This window comes from Aptenodytes forsteri, unplaced genomic scaffold (assembly GCF_000699145.1).
Source record: "Aptenodytes forsteri isolate BGI_AS27 unplaced genomic scaffold, ASM69914v1 Scaffold86, whole genome shotgun sequence".
Lineage (NCBI taxonomy): Eukaryota > Metazoa > Chordata > Aves > Sphenisciformes > Spheniscidae > Aptenodytes > Aptenodytes forsteri.
The window spans coordinates 2,116,090-2,132,881 of record NW_008795715.1 but is presented as its reverse complement, the minus strand read 5'-3'; the positions used below and the strand labels follow the sequence as shown (position 1 = coordinate 2,132,881).

The following is a 16,792-nucleotide window of genomic DNA, read 5'->3' as shown; positions in this document are numbered from 1 at the left end:
AAGCAGGCGGAAATAACCGCTGTTCTGTTCTGCTCTCTGGGATGCCAATGGCTACGGTGGGGTTGTGTTTGTATTAATAGCTGCTCCTGCAGACTGTGCCGGCCTTAGTTTCTGCTCTGTGGATTTCCATACTTCTATTCAGCTCTAATTAAAAAAAAAAAAATTAAAAAAATTAGGCAGGAGAGAAGCATACAGGGAAGATGAGCCGGGGTATAATGCGGCCATAAGAAGCGGATTGAAATGCAGGTGTGTGCGGAGGGGAGACGATGCCAAAGCATCCTTGGGCAGGCGACTCCTTTGAAGATGTGGCCCCATTGTGCCGGCGGCGGGGGGACCCTGCGGTGACGGCAGCAGGCAGCTCCGCTGAGCCCGTGGTCGTGTGCCACTGCGCCGGGCTGCCTTCGGGGCTGCTTGGAAGAGGTCAGCATGAGCCCCGTCCTCCCGACTGCCCCCGTCACTGCAAGATTATCATCTGAGCCCTGATAAAATAGCTCCTGATTAAAATGCCTGTTTTCTTTCTAAGCAGGTAATGAGATTATTATTTTTTTTTTCCTTCCTTCAGAGAATCGTTGCATCTGATCTTGCTCGGATCAGAAGCTGTTCTCTGCCAAGGATCAGAGATCCGAACATAGCTCAGCCCTCTGAAATGAAGTGATTAAATTAACTCGAATGTGTAAAATTTCAGCATAAAATGATCCAGCAATGCACTTCATCTACTGGGAACTCTTTAAAGAGCTTTTGGAAGTTAGCGTGAATTAGTTTGCTTAAAAGGACCTGGTGCATGTAATTACATTTAACATCGTGCTGTCGCTCTCGCCCAAGAAATTAATCTTTAAACACTGCAAACATCAAGTGGTGAGGGTTTTGGCATTCTTCCTGTCTTCTGACATTAGGCAATCTGCGTCACCCGAGGGGCGAGCAGCGCCTTGGCCGTGCTGTTACTGCGGGTTGCCACCACGTGCTTGGCTGATGCCATGTTACCCCTGTCACTTGGGTTTTGGTCCTTCACTGGGAAGCAGCCTTGGTGGCACTGTTCACCGCGAGGTCCCGTGCTTTACCAGGGAGATTCCTCAATGATTTCTGGGGCAGGAGCGTGCGGTGATGGGGTTCGGGTGGTTCCCATTGCTGGGATCTTCCTCCTGAACATCCCCCCCTCACACAACGGGTGCACTGAGGGACCTTCCTCCGGCAGACCCCGCTTCAAAGCCTGTGCCGTGGCTGTCATCCTCTGCGTCCTCATGGAAGAGGCTGCCATGGCATCGATGTTGCTGTGAACGGGGGTTTGGTGGCCGCAAGAGTGAATCCCTGCGGCTCTGGAGGAATACGGTGCTGGTTTAATGCATCCAGGTGAGATTTCCAGAGGGTTGGTTTGTCTGGGCCAACTTTGGCCAACCTGTGCTGTTCCTTCCCTTTACTGCATTTCTCTATCGCCTTTCCCTCTGAATGAAAAGATGCATTACGGATTCATTTTCCCATACAAAAGTGCACCCAAATGCATGCTGGGGAGCTCTGGGACGACAGGAGCTTTCCTGGGTGCAGGAATTACATGGCAGCTTTGAAGGATCACCGGTGGTAAGAGATAAAGTGGGGCATCAAGAAAGATCTGTGCTTTGTGTATCTGCCTGTACGTGATTTCTCAGGCTGCTGTGGATAAATGATGGCGCACAGAGGGCTGGAGCAGTAATTTCATGTGACGCTCGATGATGGATCGCTGGAGCAGCAGGGAGAATTTTGTGCGTTAGGATCAAGGTTTGGGGGGACAAAGGTGGTGCTTGCAAAGTGGGGGGAGGCCGGGAAGGGAAACGAAGTGGTGCAGCACCAGCAAGGATGCTCTGGAGCAATAGCTGGGAGTGTTGCAAGAAGGAGGTGCCCTGGGTCCCGAGGGAGCAGCGGGGGAGCGCTGAAAGTGTGCTGGGTCTCCTTTCAGGCTGGGTTGTTACCGGTGTGATGTTTGGGTATCAGGCTCCCCTTTGCTCGGTAGCTGATGCTCTCTTTGGAAATGGGATGGAGGAGGGACCTGGCGGGGCTGGTGCCGGCACAGGGCAGGCTGGTGCGCTCCAGCGTCCTCCTGACTCCAAAGTTGAGACGGATCCTGGCAATAATCCTGTGTCTGAGAGCAAGTGGTAGTCAGTCATGCTGAATTAAACAACCTTTTATGAAAGCTCCTGTGCACGCTTGGATAAATGAAGGTGCCTAATAGACAGTGAGTCATGACACTCTATTTATCTTCCTTGCTGAAAGCCTGGGCAGATGCAGGCACCTCTTTTATATGCCAGCAACATTGGAAAATGAATCTGTTATGCGCAGGGGGCTGGAGGGGTGAGATCATGCTGGGGTTGCAGTCACTGCGATGTGCAAATGGGTGTCATGGGTGTCCTGCTCCTATCCCTGCCCCAACACCCGGCATGGTGGCGGGGTTGATGGCACTGCGCTCTGCTTGGGCACCCAGAGCCTGGGCAGCCTGCACTCTCTGCTTGAGCAGACCGAGCTTTTGCTAGCAGTAAATAAATGCTTTTTTTTTTTTAAACACCCTTATTTTGACCATAGTTGGACAACTGTGAGGAGCTCCTTGTTCAGCAGCTTTGTTCTCTGCGTGCAGACTTTCCAGGAGCTGGATTTTCCCTGCTTGGGGGGGACTCGTTCCTTAAAAGAAAACCTTTTCCCTTGGCAGTTTTATTTTCAGCTCCAATGTGATCCGTGCTGTCAGACTGGATCAGAGCAGAGGCGTGCAACCCAGGACTCCTGCCTGCTCCCTTCCGCGTGGCTCGGAGCCTGCATCACTCGCTGCCTCTCCCCGTACCTGTCTGCGAAGGGGATAGCAGTTATCCCATAAGAGGTGCTGTGCTTCATTACTTACAGTAATTAAAACCTCTTATGGAGGTGTCAGATAAGAGCAGTGTGCCTGTGCGGCGGCAGGGAGCAGATGCTCGCTAACACCCATCTGCTCTTTAGCATCGAGGCCCTTCTGTGCTCCCTGAAATTCCTGCTGCAGCAGCACAAGGAGGACGAGGAAAACAAGGACGTGGAGAAGTTTGGGAGGGGGATTGAGCTCCCATCGCTTGCTGCCAGCATGTGCGAGGAATAGCTTCGATTATGTGTATGCACTATGGGATGGGCACTCAATGCTGGGGAGAGCCGTTGGACTGATGGCTGCAGAGCCAGGTGCTGCCAGTAATCCTTGAAAAAAGCCTTTAAAAAAAGATGATGATGATGAAGAAAGACAACAGTGGTGTCCTCAGAAGGCAGAACGTGCTGTGGCTGTAATGTGGAGCGATGCGTGGGCGCTGCTGGGAGCGTGCGTGTGTCTGGCTCCGCTTCCCGAGGGCTGTGGCTGTTGATTTTGATGCAGTTTCTCTTCTGGGGTTTCCTCATGGTCAAAAAACGAAGGAAAATGAGAGGTTGGGGAGAAGGGGACGGTGCACACCAGTCCCTGTATGGAGGGGCGTGCTGGGGAACGGTGCTACCTGCCCTCCCGCAGGCGGTACTGGCTGCCTTCCGTAGCCTTCAGATGAAGGAGGGATGCTCCTTACCGGGGTGGTTCTGCCTCTGTGCCCCCTGCCCGGGGTCTCTGCAGACCCGTGGAGATGCTCCCGCTGTCTGGCTGCAGCCGTGGGCACCGCACGCGAGCAGCGATGCCTTTGTGTTGCAGCAAGAGGTGGAGTCCAGGGTGGATTTTGCAGAGTGGAAGCACCGATGGGACCCGTGTGCCGCAGGGCTGAAGCCCAACTGCCACGAAGCATTTGTTACATCTGCTTAAAGTTAATGGAGTATCGAGGGTTTATGGAGACAAGCGGAGCGGGGAAAGGGCTTGGGTTTGCAGAGTGAGAGACGTTAATAGCGTCACGCTTGCTATACAGGCAAGCATTTCTGTAAGGGGCTTGGATTGACTATCGGGCCTTTGGGAATCTTAAAAATTTTCCAAGTAATTGTGATTTATCTCAGCCATTAGGGGAGAGAATTTAACATGCAATTATTTTCTGGACCTCGGGAAGGGATGTCAACTACTTGTGTTATCATTTTCTTTAGCAAATGGTTCCCTCTTCCCTACCCCACCCCCAGACAAGGGGTCAGAGCAAGCTTGCTCAGCTCTCCTGGTTTTAACAGAGCAGCTATAATGCATATTACAGATTTCCAGCTGCAGATGAAGCAGGTGTTGGCAATAACGAGAGTGGTGTGTGGTGTGGGGGGCTCGGAGGAGCCCAGAGGAATTTGGCGGCACGTTTGCTGGAGCCGGGCCGGCCGCTGGCCTCGCGTGAGGCTGCTGCTTCGCTGTTACCTGCGCTTAGGGGGTGCAGTTGTAATGGATATCGTAGAAGCAGATGAGAGAGCCAGAGACATCACTGGGTGGAGGCTTTTGAAATAAGAGTATTTGATGCTTTTCTTCCTTTGCCTTGTTCCCGTGCGTATCAACACCACGCAACTTTTACAAATAACTGGTGAGCGGCAGTTAATCATAGATTTTTAATAAGTCTATTGTGCATTCGTGCTCGGCACTGTCTCTCCTTCCCTTCTCCCACACTTTAGAGATGGGAGCTGACAAATTTTTATAAATGATTTTTTATAAATTCATCCCTTGCAAGTTTAACCTGAAGGGAGAAACCCTGGAGCCCCCGGTGTGGGACTTGCGTTGCTGTGAGAGCCCAGAGATCCCTCCCTCAGCCGCTGGCAGGTCCAGATCCCTTCTTGGTGAGGCAGAGTCTTGTTGCAAGAATTTGATGGGGAAATCGATGGGGAAAAGACGGAGGAGGATTTTGGAGCTGTAAATGATTCTCCTTCCAGCATCTTCAGCCAAGGGAGGCTCCAGGTTCCCATGAGCGTGTTTGCTCCGGCATGGAGAAAGAAGGAGATGCGGGGATGCTGCCCGTGAAAGCGTGCCTCCGCCGGGGGGGTGCCGGCTCCCTCCAGCCCCCCTTGTACTCCTGCCCCCCCAGCCCATCTCTCTCCCCCCGGGGCATGCTGGAGCTCCCCGGTGCCGTGGGGCCAGGCTGGAGGGGGAGGTTTGCAGCTGAATCGAGACTAAAATGGGTCTCAGGCCACCTAAGAGGGGTTGCACGGGCTCCTCGCACAGAGACTTTGCTGACGGGGATTTGAACAGCCCCAGCCCCAGCTCAGCAGCCTGGTTGAGCACATTTAACTTCAAGCATTTGAGAGCTGTAGGAGGAGAGAGGCGAGGCTAAAGCCGGGCCTAACTGGAGAGGAGGAGAAGGGCTCTAAAGCAGATGTGAAAAGCTAGAGAGCTCCACAGACCTTGGTTTGAATTTGGGAGCTGAAGTGGTGCAGTAAAGAGGGTTTTTTTTGAGCACAGAGTAAATAGCGTATTCGTCTGTTTGTATACCGCTGGCGAGTGCAATAAAGCTGAGCTCAAGGCTAATGCAAACAGTTTTCATTAAGAAATAATCAAAAATAAAAAGCCATTTCACGTGCTGATAAGAAGCCAGTTGGTTTTTATATTTCACCAGCAGTTTAAGCCATACTCAAAGCCATTTATCTCTTTCCAGTGCTGGCTGCAGAGGATATGAAAAATGCAGCAGGCTGCACATATGTAATTAAACTTTTGGCAGAATCTTTGCCCTGCAGCTTTACTAAAAAATTCAATAATGATAAATAGAGTAGAATATATAGAGGAGTTTTTGTGAACAAGATTTAAAATAACGTATGTGGCGCAGATAATTATTTGCCACATAATTGTCTTGGCAATGTTCTTGCGAGTACCCTTGTCTGATTGTGTCAGCTATTATTTAAAAACCACCCCTTGTTCTGCTCTTATCACTACTCCAATTTGCTATTGAGGCTTTCCTGATTTCCAGCCAAGTCCATGTTTAGCCATAATTATTGTTTTGTTCCCCTTAGCCTGCAGCGTTTCAAGCCGGGAGCACTTTGGGTGCTGCATTTTGTATGACAGCTGCACAAGTCCCTTCCCGTGCTGTGTCCAACACCGTGAGCTGGTATCATCAGTCCACCGTAATTATCTTTTTTTTTTTTCCTTTCCCCACAGCAACTGGAAGCAAAACACATCGCTTGACCCATGTGCGGTTTGTAGTCTCACTGTTATATGTGACACTACTGGGAGAATTATGCTGGGGTTGTCTCCCTGGTTTTGGTGTTGCTGCCTTTATCCTCTGCTAATGCACCGATAATTTGTATGAGAGGCAATTTTCTGTTCAAATTGTCCATCTAAACCACCCTCTGTGCTTCCCCTGTAAAAGCTGCATCTATTCTGTTTTATTTCCCACAGATTTCCCCCATTTGCCGCTGGCGGGAGCAGAGCTCCTCGCCCCCGCGGGCACCGTGGCATCCCCCCCATCCTTTGTCATCGCTGTCCTTGGAGGTGCTTCAAATATGCTTGTAAAAAGTCTAATTTTCATCAAAAGTTTTTTGAATAGTAGCAAGCAGACTACTTGTGAGTAAAATAAAATAATAACAATAAAAAAAAAGGTATCTAGTAGAAGTGATACTTGTGTGCTGGGACTGAATGGATACCTTAGCAGGTGGCAGGCTCACGTTAAGCAACGGAGCTGGTCTGGGCATTTGCTTTCATTAGTGAGAGCCATGAAATGGATCTTTTCTGGTAATTTGATAATGGGGAGAGGGTGCTGCCGAAATGCCACGGTCGTTCTCAACAGAATGGCGATAGCTGAAAATTCCCCAGTTACGCGACGCGAAGAGATGAACGTTGGCCGTTGCATCCCTTGCCCTGCTCCTTCGCGGAGCTGGGGAAGCCGAACGCCTGTGAGCCGGGTGGGGTGTGTGCATCCCTTGCCCTGCTCCTTCGCGGAGCCGGGGAAGCCGAACGCCTGTGAGCCGGGGGGAGTGTGGATGTCCATGTCTGATGCTCTCGGACATCTGGTCTCCGCAGGTATGGGCAGCCCCGAGGTGCAGCTGGGTCCCTCTGCGGTGTTCATAGCTCCTCTCTGGGGCTTTCCCCCGTGCTCGTGGCCAGGCGTTCAGCAAAGCACGTTGTTTTTTTTCCTCAATGAAAATTCACCCACAAATAGGAGTCGGGGGAGCCGAGATCAAAGCCTGGAAGGGGGGGCTGGCAAGGTTTCGCTTTGATGTTTAAACGCTAGCAAAAGCCTTGCTCTGCCTTGCTGCAGGAGTCCTGGGGGACAGCGCGGTTTCGTGGTGAACTCGTCAAATCCAGGGACAAGGGAAATAAGGAGAAAGTACGACTGGAATAAGGCAACGAAAAGCCCAGTAAACCGACAGCTCCAAGCGCTGGGAGTTTCCGTGCGTGAGTGCATCTCTCTGCTTGCCGGGATCGGTTTGGACAGCTGGGTCAAGCTGGAGCAGGAGGAGGCTCTTCCCTTCCTGGGGGCTCTGTGTGTGTCCCGAGGGGACAGCAAGCGATCCTGGGCATCGTGCCACTGCGGGCGGTCCCCTCCCTGACATCAGCCCGGGGAGAGCTGTGATTCCCCAGGTAACGGTGCATGAGAAATAGCCGAAAGGGAGATGGGAGTCTAATAGCAGGGGGACAGACTAACGTCTTTGCAAGCAGAGCAGATGCCAAGGCAGAGTTATTTTGTTCAGAGCCCAAAAGTTAGATTTTTGGAAACTCTGATGACATTTGGTTTATCGGTTCTGTTAAGCGCCAAGTGAAAAGCAGCTGGGAGGTTTTGATTTTTTTTTTTTGGCTTTGTTCTGCCTAAACCATGGGGACAGGAACTGAGACATCTGGGGTTTCCACCCGTGGCTCTGCTGTGGATTTGCTGCGTGGCTCTGGGTGAGGTAGTCCTGCCTCCTGTGCCTGTCCCCTGCCCAGGAGCACATGGGCATCAGCCATACTGCAACGATCAGATTGTCCCTGATAAAGTAAATCCCTGGATTTACTCATTTTGTTTAGTTTATCCCAGAGAAGATGAGGGTGACGTGGTCAAGGACTTGGCCGAAGCAACGATGTGGGGTGATGGACGGCTCCTTGACTTGGCGTGTTGTTACGTGCGCTGCTGCGGCTGGAAGGAGAGGCTGGATCAATCCAGGGGAGGAGGCAGGCTCCAGCCTGAGCCTGGTCCCGGGGTAGAGCTGGGGTAGGTGAGAAAGAGGTAAGGGAAGAGCTAAGATTGCAGGAGATGATATGCTGGACACGGGCTTGTACTTGCTTGGATGGCACGTGCTTCTCTTGGGTCAAACAGCTGGGTTTGTTTTTAAGCACAGTCTTAAAGTCAGAAATGCTAAGGATGGGCTGGACCAGGCCACATCGTGAGATGAGCGAAAAGAAAAAAGGGAAAAAGATAGAATAAAATTGCCAGCAATGGAGTAGCCTGCCTGGTGTTGGTAACGCCGTTCTTAGCTGGTGCTGTGAGAGATGAGAGCGCAGTGGAGGTGCTACTGCACTGTCAGCAGGCAGCTTGTTTGGCCTGATTTAAGAAAAAAACCAAGTCACTGATGTTACATTCTGCATTTTCCCTGCATTGCCCCAGCAGATACCCGAAGTCTGCAAAATGCAAAGCTTCCCCAGCAGCCACCGAAACCTCCGCTTTCAGCATTCATCCTACGTTTGTACCTCGCAAAAACTGCCTCAAGAGCCTACGCTGCCCTGGCTGTCGTGGCGTTGCGGTTGCTCGTGCTTTTATTGAACACTTGTTGCTTTCTATAAAGGGAGAAACGCTGGTGTTTTGTCACTTGAATGTAAGTGCTCTTCTCTAAATGTCACATAAACCGTTTTTCTTCCTCCCTGGAAAGCCCTTGATGCCAGAGAGGGATTCCTGCCCCTCTGCACCCTTGCATCACCCTGGTTTTCATGCAAGCGTGAGGCTCCGCAGGGAACGGGGGGATTCGGGCGGCCCCGCACCCGTCGTGCTGTGGCGATGGGGCTGCTGGCAGCGTGCTGGGTACGGGTCCATGGGTCAGCATCGGTGGCTGGGGCAGCGTCAGGGTCAGCTGAGGATAACGCTGTTTGTGGGGCCAGGGGGATGTGTGCCAAGCAATTAAAGTAATCCAGCGGCCTGACAGAAGAAGGGAATTTCATCTGTAAGTGGCTTCAGCCTTGGCTGCCCCGTTGCCAGGGGTCTGCTGCGCCAGCATTCCTGCGGCGAACTGGACAAGCCGCTGCACTGGATCTGGTTGTCCTTGCTATTGCTTAAAATAAATATTTATCTATGTCCCCACAGGCTGGAATGAAATGTTACTGCGCATTATTGACTGGGCTAGGATTTGGGGACAGAAAGTGTCTGGCTCCGTACGGCTAACGACAATATTTATCTGCGCAGCATCTTGCTCTGTTTGCAGAGTGGCAACGGCCTTTTGGGGAAAAGCGTGAGTGTCGCGGGCGTCACGGTCTGCAGCCCTGGTGACGCCGTGCGGGGATGCTCCTGTAGCATGGGAGGTGGCAGGAGGGAATCCGCCGGAGAGTCGTCTGGTCCCGCTGCAGACAAGTGGGGTTTTAGTCTTCGCCCTGTTTTTTTGGTACCAAAATATATTAAATTCTTGGTTTTATTTTCTGTGTTGTTGAGGACCGTCTCAGGATGCCTTTACGTGTCCGTTTTTGTGTTACAGATGGCAAGATGTGAAGTGTTGCTGACATCCCTGCTTTCCCAAGGTGACCCCTTGTGTCAATTTGCATGAGCCCTCTTATGCTGAGGTTCTTAATTGGCGCTGAAAACGCACACTGTGCAACGTTGCAGCGTGACGGTCGGGCATCATCCTGCCTCCAAACGTCAGGGGAAGCAATTGGCATTCGGTCAAAACTGTTTCAGATGGCTCCTTATACTGTGTCTGCGAAAAAAATCTTGGGGTGGGTGGGTCAGCGGACAGGAGAGAGAATTATATAAATCCAGAGCGAGAGAATTATATTGTTTAAATGTTAAATCTTCTTTAATACAAAGCCGTAGCTGTTGCTGTGTGAGGTTAAGGAATTTGTATTCCTCGTTTCTTGGCTTCCCTTCACCTTTTCACACTGAAAGGTGAACAGTGAGGGGCTCGGTGTGCGTAGGCTTTATTACGGTGCTGCCTGGTGCTCGTTCCACCCTTCACAGCCCTAACTGGGGCTTGGGTTTTAGTGGCGTGGTTTTAAATAACTGGTTGAAATAGAGCCGGTAGTAATGGTCCTGCTGGGAGCAGAGCTCCGGGAGAGCCCGGGGTTATCCGGTGACGACTTGGCAAATGGCAGTGGCAAATCTTTTGGTAGTGGAACAAGTAGTCGCTAAATACAGCTCAGTGCACTCATTTTGTGACCGGGGTGAAATCAAAATGAAGTATTGCAGGGTTTTCCTTCCTCAGCGAAGGCAATGGAACTGCGGACCTGCCAGGTTTGGGGTTGCGGGGGGCGGGTTGGGATGGGGATGATGGTCTCGCTGTGGGTCCCTGCGGCTGCTGCCTAGCAGCTCTGTCCTCATCATCATCCTCATCAGCTACTGGCCCCAGAGCTCGTCCCCACCAGATCGGGACTTTGGGTTTGCAGGTGGGTGTGAGCCCAGGGGTGATGCTGGGGGGCCGGGAGTGGGTCTCCGGAGGAGGAGGAGGAGGAGGCAGAGGATGAACTTCTGCTTTGTCTCAGGATCTCCCTGGCCCGTGGGCTCTGCAGTCTGCATGGGGGGGAAACCCCCCACCCTAACCTGAAATGAAGGGGGCAACGCACACGCTTTCAGCCCTGCTTTGGTCAGTGTTATTCCTTCTCTCTGCTTTTTCCTTCTGGGAGGGGAGGCAGGAGATGCCCAGCTGTCCGTCTGTCACCCTCTCGGCTGACCCGGCTGTTTTCTGTACCCCCAGACAAAGGTGAGAACGGGGAGCCCTATCAGAGGAGGAAGGGTGCCGGTGCCAGCCTGCCAGACGGCCCCCCGGCATTCCCCACGGCCAGGGACAGTGCCCCGATGGCCGGCAGCAGCAGCTGGAGGCGGATTATGCTGATGATCCTCGCTATAACCATCCACAACATCCCAGGTAAGTCCTGTCCGTCTGTCCGTCCATCCCGGTTTGCAGGCAGCCTCTTCCCGGGGTCGGTGCCATCCTGGGAGGATCGTACAGGACTGCCGCCTTCTCTCCCTTCTTCTTTTCCTTAATGCTCGCAGATAGCACTCACCGAGTGGGTGCCAGGGTGCCTTTTGACAAGGTCTGTCATGTCAAATCTTGCTCTCTTGGTAGGGCTGAACCATGTAAAGTCTTGGCAGCAAAACCCCCCCTATGGGGAAGGGGCGCGATGGGGAGCCTGTGGGCTCAGGCTCGCTGCTGCATCTTGAACATCTGCAGCCCCGCTCACTGTTGCCAGCCTGTCATGGGCGAAAATTGTAAACCCGAGAGTATATTGAGAAAGATGACGCTGTAAAGACAACAGATTCTGGTCTCTTTTCGTTTCTCTTCTGGTCTGTGTACCAGCAAGAGATGCATTTTAAAGCGCTGCTTCTCCACGGGAGCACGTACCGTTGGGGTTTTCTTATTCAAGGGATGGAGTTTGCCAATAGATGGAAAACTGCAGAGCCATGAGTCTTGGAGGGCTGTGTCCTTCCAGGGGCTGGGCTTTGAGACTACAAAAGAAGATGTGATTAAAAAAAAAGATGAGATAGATTTGTAACAGCTGAGGAGACTCAGCTGCTTTGCAATTCTTGGTGATGTTGAAAGTAATATAAGGCAACCTTTTCAAACGCTTGCTTTCCTGGTTTCCTCTCCCTGCTCTCCTCCTCTCCTCCTTCCCCTCCCCTTTTCTTTCTCCCTTCCCAGCTCAGTCTCTGCCTGTCTCAGGTTGTAGCTTGGATGGGGGGTGCGGGGGAGAATAGGAAAAGGCTTTTCTGCATAACTTGGATCTGTAAACTTGGGGGAAAACGATGAGTGCCTTTGGAACACCCGTGGTTTCCGAGCTGGTGCGAACACATGGCTTGTTGGCAAGGAGGTGGCTATTGTCAGCCGTGAGAGCTGCTGCAGCACGGGGCTTGCTTTAACCATCAGAGCAGGGGAGGGGGAGCTGCCTTGCGTCGTTACGTGTGCTTTTCGATTTCAAGAGTGACTTTTATCCGATGCCAGGGCATCCGTCTTAAATTCCATCACTGGTTGGGCTTCCTGGGTGAGAAGGCTCCATTATGGGTCTGTAATCACAGATCCCGTATTTCTCCCCCTGCAAGGGCACCCATTGAATGGCAGGAAAAAAATCAAAGCGAACACACAGTGGGCTGTCTTGGCGTTGGAGCCGGGCTGCCCGTGGGTGTTCTTTTCCTTGAGCACTCGTGAGCTGCTGTCCCTTCCAGCCTCGCTGCTACTTGCTTGTCTCTGGGCAGTAATTGCTTCCTTCCAGCCGGTCATTGGTACCCAGCGCCCTTGGGTGCTCCTGCTCTCATGGATTTTCCTCTTTTCATCCCTTTTTAATTATAGGTAGATAACTCAGATGCCTTAGTTCAGCTCCATGTATTGCTGGGGGAGGCAGATGCCTGGCAGATGAGGCAAGTAGGGAGCTTTAAATTAGCCACACACGCAAAAAAGGGGAAGTGTTTGCACCGAGTGAACTGTAATTGGATTTCATCCTTCAAACGAACTGTCAGGGAGCCGGGGTGAAGAGTCGGGCAGCGTGTGCATCTTGCTGCCTCGGGCCATATTGGCGGGGGATTCCTGCCCCTGTCACCGGCAAAAAAAGAAAGTTTTGTAGAGGAGTGAACAAAGCATCACCCGTAGCAGTAGGTTAATGGCAACACGGCCCTGGCTGCCACAGAGCCGCCGGTCTAACCTTTCATTGCTTCTGCAAGAGCACAAAGCCACCCTTGGATGGTTACAGAGGCTCAGAAATTCTCTCTTGCATCTTAAAGGTCACAATATTAAAGCTTAATATCCAGAGAGGTGTGTGAGAGCGGTGGCCTGTGGAGGGTTCTGCTGCTCAGCCCCTGCTTGGAGGCTCGGCTCAGCTCAGCGGGGATCTCTGGGTCGCAGTGGGGGTGTCTGTCCCTGCCAAGCCCTGTCCCCAAAGTCCCCCTCCTGCTCTTTTTCCACCTGGCACGTGCCTTTCCAGCAGCCCCACAGCGCTGTTGTGGGGCTGGGTGGGTGACAGTGGCTGTTTGTGCTCGTTGAGGCCGCTCACCGATGGCAAAGCCCTGTAGCAACATCCTCGTTTCAACGGGGATTTGCCCAAAGTCATCCAGAGGTTTCAAGTCGCAGAAGTTGGACTTGAGCCCGCCTCTGCCATCATGCTCCCCAGAGCCCTGCCTGCAGGTCACAGGATGCTAGCACCGATTTCACCCTAATAAATAATTCAGATTGTGATTAAAACAGGAGCTTGTGGCCTGCCCTGCTCATTACCAGTGTCTCTGGTCTTTCTTGCATGAAGCAGATGCTGGTCCAGCCTCTCGGTGAGCAGCGGGACGGGACTCGGCTTGGCTTTCACCAAAGTCCTTTTGCTTTCCCAGCAAGTTCTTGGCAGCACCGGTGGCGCTTCTCTGATCTGCTGTGGCCCCTGCCTGCGGTGCAGGGTTTGGAAACACTGTAATGCTCTACCTCAATTATCATCCCTGCGAGCGGAAAGGCTGATGCTATAATTAGCGCTGCCTCCTGCAGCGTAATGACACCTCGGTTAGCGTGTGGGGCGGCAGCGCCTGTGCTGGGGGAGGAAGCGGGAGGTGCTGAGCCGAGAAGTTGGGGATGCTCGGTGCCTCGGCACGGCCGTCAGCCACGGGCTGCTGGCTCTCCCGGCCCCTGGGCTTGCAAAATCACTCGGTGCTCGCTTCGGCAGCAGCACGCAGCTCCGTCACCACGCCTGGTGCTTGCTCCGCTTCCCTGCGAGCCCAATGCGCTTGCAGGGAGACTGTCATCGGAGGTTGCCCAGGTGGTTCCCAAGGGTTTTCTGTCCTACCCTTGTCTTCATAATGCTTCATAAAACTTCACATCCCTCGGGGGGGATGCTGCAGCAAGGAGGGGCCTGCTCCTGTCCCGGCACACCTTGCTGGACCTCTGGTCTGGCCGAGTGCCTCTGACGGGCTGGAGGTGGTCTTGCTCCTCTGAAACCTGCGGTGTTTTACAGCTGAGCCCAAACTCTACCAAGTTCCTCCGTCCGGTGGTTAAAACCCTCGCAAGGACCATGTCTGGCCCTGTTCTGCTCCGCTCTCATGGGGAATGGGCTCCCTCTTATTATTGCCAGCAGAGAGCAGTTTTATTTACTTTGAGCCCCATTTAGGGATGAACATGTTTCGGTCTTGGCAATGCATCTATCTTTGGTATCAGGCAAATGTGCTAGAAGCCAGTTAATGTGTGGGTGAGATAATTGAATGTAAAGACCAGCCCTCTTGCATTCAGTTTATATTTAGTGGGCTCTGCCAGCAAGCAAAAGGTTTGTTAATTTGTTCCAAAGCTGGGGCTGGCAATGTAAAGAATAAATTGATAATGACAGGAGATGCCAAACTGCAGACTATTCCTCCTAATTAATATTCATATATGCCAGGTTTACTGGAACATTAATTATGTATTTAATCAAGCCCTGTTTATTCTGGTTTATCTTTGTACCTTGGGTGGCTGTTATGCTGAAGACTTCAGATTAATTAAAATGTTACTGGTGTATCACAAATAACAATTAGCGAGGTGTGAGTTGAACCGCCTTTCTCTTCGCGCTCGTTTAGAAGGGAGGAGGAGAGCCGGGTAGGACGGAGCTTGTGGGTCCGCTGCTGGCTCCCCGGGGAGTGGGGTCCTCCCACAGGGCTCGGCTCCTGGAGGAGTTTGCTCTGCTCTGAGCCGAGCCGTGGTGGCGTGCAGGCAGGGATGTCCCTGCTGCGTGAGATCAGAGGGGTCCTCCGGTGTGAAGGTGCTGCGTGAGCCCCTAATGCTCACGCCGCTCTAGGCGAGGTGGAGGACAGGACCAAGGCCATGTTCTGCAGCCATCTTCGTGCCCTGGGGCTCTCCCTGGAGTCACGGTGCTCACAGGGATGTCATGAGGGTCTGCGCCTGCCTGGGACCCTCGGTGCCTTAACCAGAGCCGGAATCGCTTCCTGGTGGGTGTCCATACGTGGCAGCGGGCACGCTTGCGTGTGGGATAGGGAAGGAGTTGCAGATGTTTCCTCTGTCGGGTTGTGGCGATGCCCTGCCTTGCTTTCCTCTGGCAGTTGGGAAGCGCGGATTTCTTTTCCACAAAAAACGGCTCAGCTGATGGCAGGCACCTGTCGGGGATCCCGCTCGCTGTGGGCACCACGATGCCCCATCCCTCCGTCTCCCCGAGGAACATCGCCGCCGGCGCACCCTCCTCTGCTGCCGCTTGCTCCCAGGGGAGGCAGTGGGGCTGAGGCCAGGGGCGGTTGCTGGCAGGCACGAGGCGGTGCTTCCAGCCACCCTAACGTTGCCCAGGAAAACTGAATTTTCCTTTTTCTTTGCGATGTGGTGGGCAGAGCGGGGTGGCCCCAGAGCCCGGCACGCGCCGTTGAGCCCATCCCCAGGAGCTGCATGCGGAGCTGGAGTCATCCGCTTTGCTCCAGCCCTTTCCTTCCTGCAAGAAAATATCTTGCTTTTCCATATTCAGTCCTATCACTCCGTGTTTGCTCCCTGATTCGATTTCTGCAATGTTTCTGCCTCAGGTGTCACCGTTAAGTGGAGGTGTCTGGGAGGGAGCAAATGGGACATGGCAGTGGTGCTGCGGCGTGCACAGAGCTGCCGGGTCATGGTGCGAGGCGGCACTGACATTCTCTGTCCGCCTCCCAAATCTCACATGGCTCCACCTGAGGCTTTCTCTCCAGTTCCCATTGCCAGCAATCCATTAACAAGCTGGATTTTTTTTTTTTAAATGAGAAGGAACAAAGCAAGGGGCAGGACAGAGTGTGTGAGCTAAATATGGAACAAATTTACCCTTGGCGGCGAAGGTGCTGCAGGGAGGAGGGGAGGGATGGTGGGGTATTGCTACGAGCAGGAGGGAAAAGATTTTAAATGGGGAAACTTTTAGATGGTGACGTCTATGGGAAGGACGACTGAGTCTCCTGGGAAGCTGCACTGGGTCGGGGCGGGGGGGGGGAGGTCCCCCCACTCCCAGGTGTCAGCGTCCAAGTTCATCCCCCTTGGGACTGCACTTGGAGACGGCAGCAAGAGGCACCCGGCTGCACCACGGTTTGGCACCGGCACCGTTCTTTGGCATGCAGCGGTGTTTTCGGGGACCCTCCTTCTCTGCGTGCCCAGGAGGGAGAGATTTAGCCCCAAAACTTGTAGGTTGGGTTCTGGCCAATGCTTGGAGTGGGTACGAGACGATGCCCGCGGGAAGGTACAGCCCAGGGCCGGTGCGGAGGAGAGGGTGCAGGATTTACAGTGCTGGCACCCTGTTTGTGTCCCCCTCTCACCGGGCTGGCGTCAATGTCTCTGGGTGTCCTCACATCAAGGCACAACCAAGTCCTTTACTCACGGTGGCAGTTCCTCGCGTTGGCGATCGATTTAGGCCAGGCACCTCCTGCCCATCCCCGTGGCAGCTCTGCGGCACCTCTCCATCCCTAAGGAAGGTGCAGAGTCTGGCAGCAAGTGCAGCTGCTGCTTTTTTTTTTTTTTATCCCGAGGAAACAGGGGTAGGAGGGAAGTCTGCACCAAAGGATGGTAAATGTCAAATTGATTTGAAACACGCTTGTTTGCAGCTTCGCCTCGGAAGGAGAATGGTTCAGCTGAGTGCCCTTGGGCCAGATAGCGTGAGACCCGCCTGCTGCCCTCTGCACGGTGGGATTTGGCTGGGGACAGCTCCAGGAGTGAGAACTGCCCACTTAGATATGGGAGCTGCGTGGACGCTTGCTTTTCTTTATGGCTTCTTACAGCTTTAACCAGTTTTAATGTCCTTTTATGTGTCTCCTGCTTTATGACTGTCTGAGGGAGAGGAGCAGACGGCGGGTTTTGGTTCTGGCTGTTGGCTGATGGGTGTTTTCATACGGGCAGC

The 16,792-nt window shown here is 53.0% G+C and overlaps 1 protein-coding gene across 1 annotated transcript in view; it reads left to right on the top strand.

The window, feature by feature from the left end:
- The window catches only part of SLC39A11 (solute carrier family 39 member 11), a 99,216-nt gene that overhangs the window by 45,236 nt on the left and 37,188 nt on the right, over positions 1-16,792 (top strand). The window contains exon 5 of the mRNA XM_009283492.2: positions 10,705-10,875. Coding sequence (XP_009281767.1) covers positions 10,705-10,875 — 171 coding nt within the window. The remainder of the gene's footprint in view (positions 1-10,704; positions 10,876-16,792) is intronic.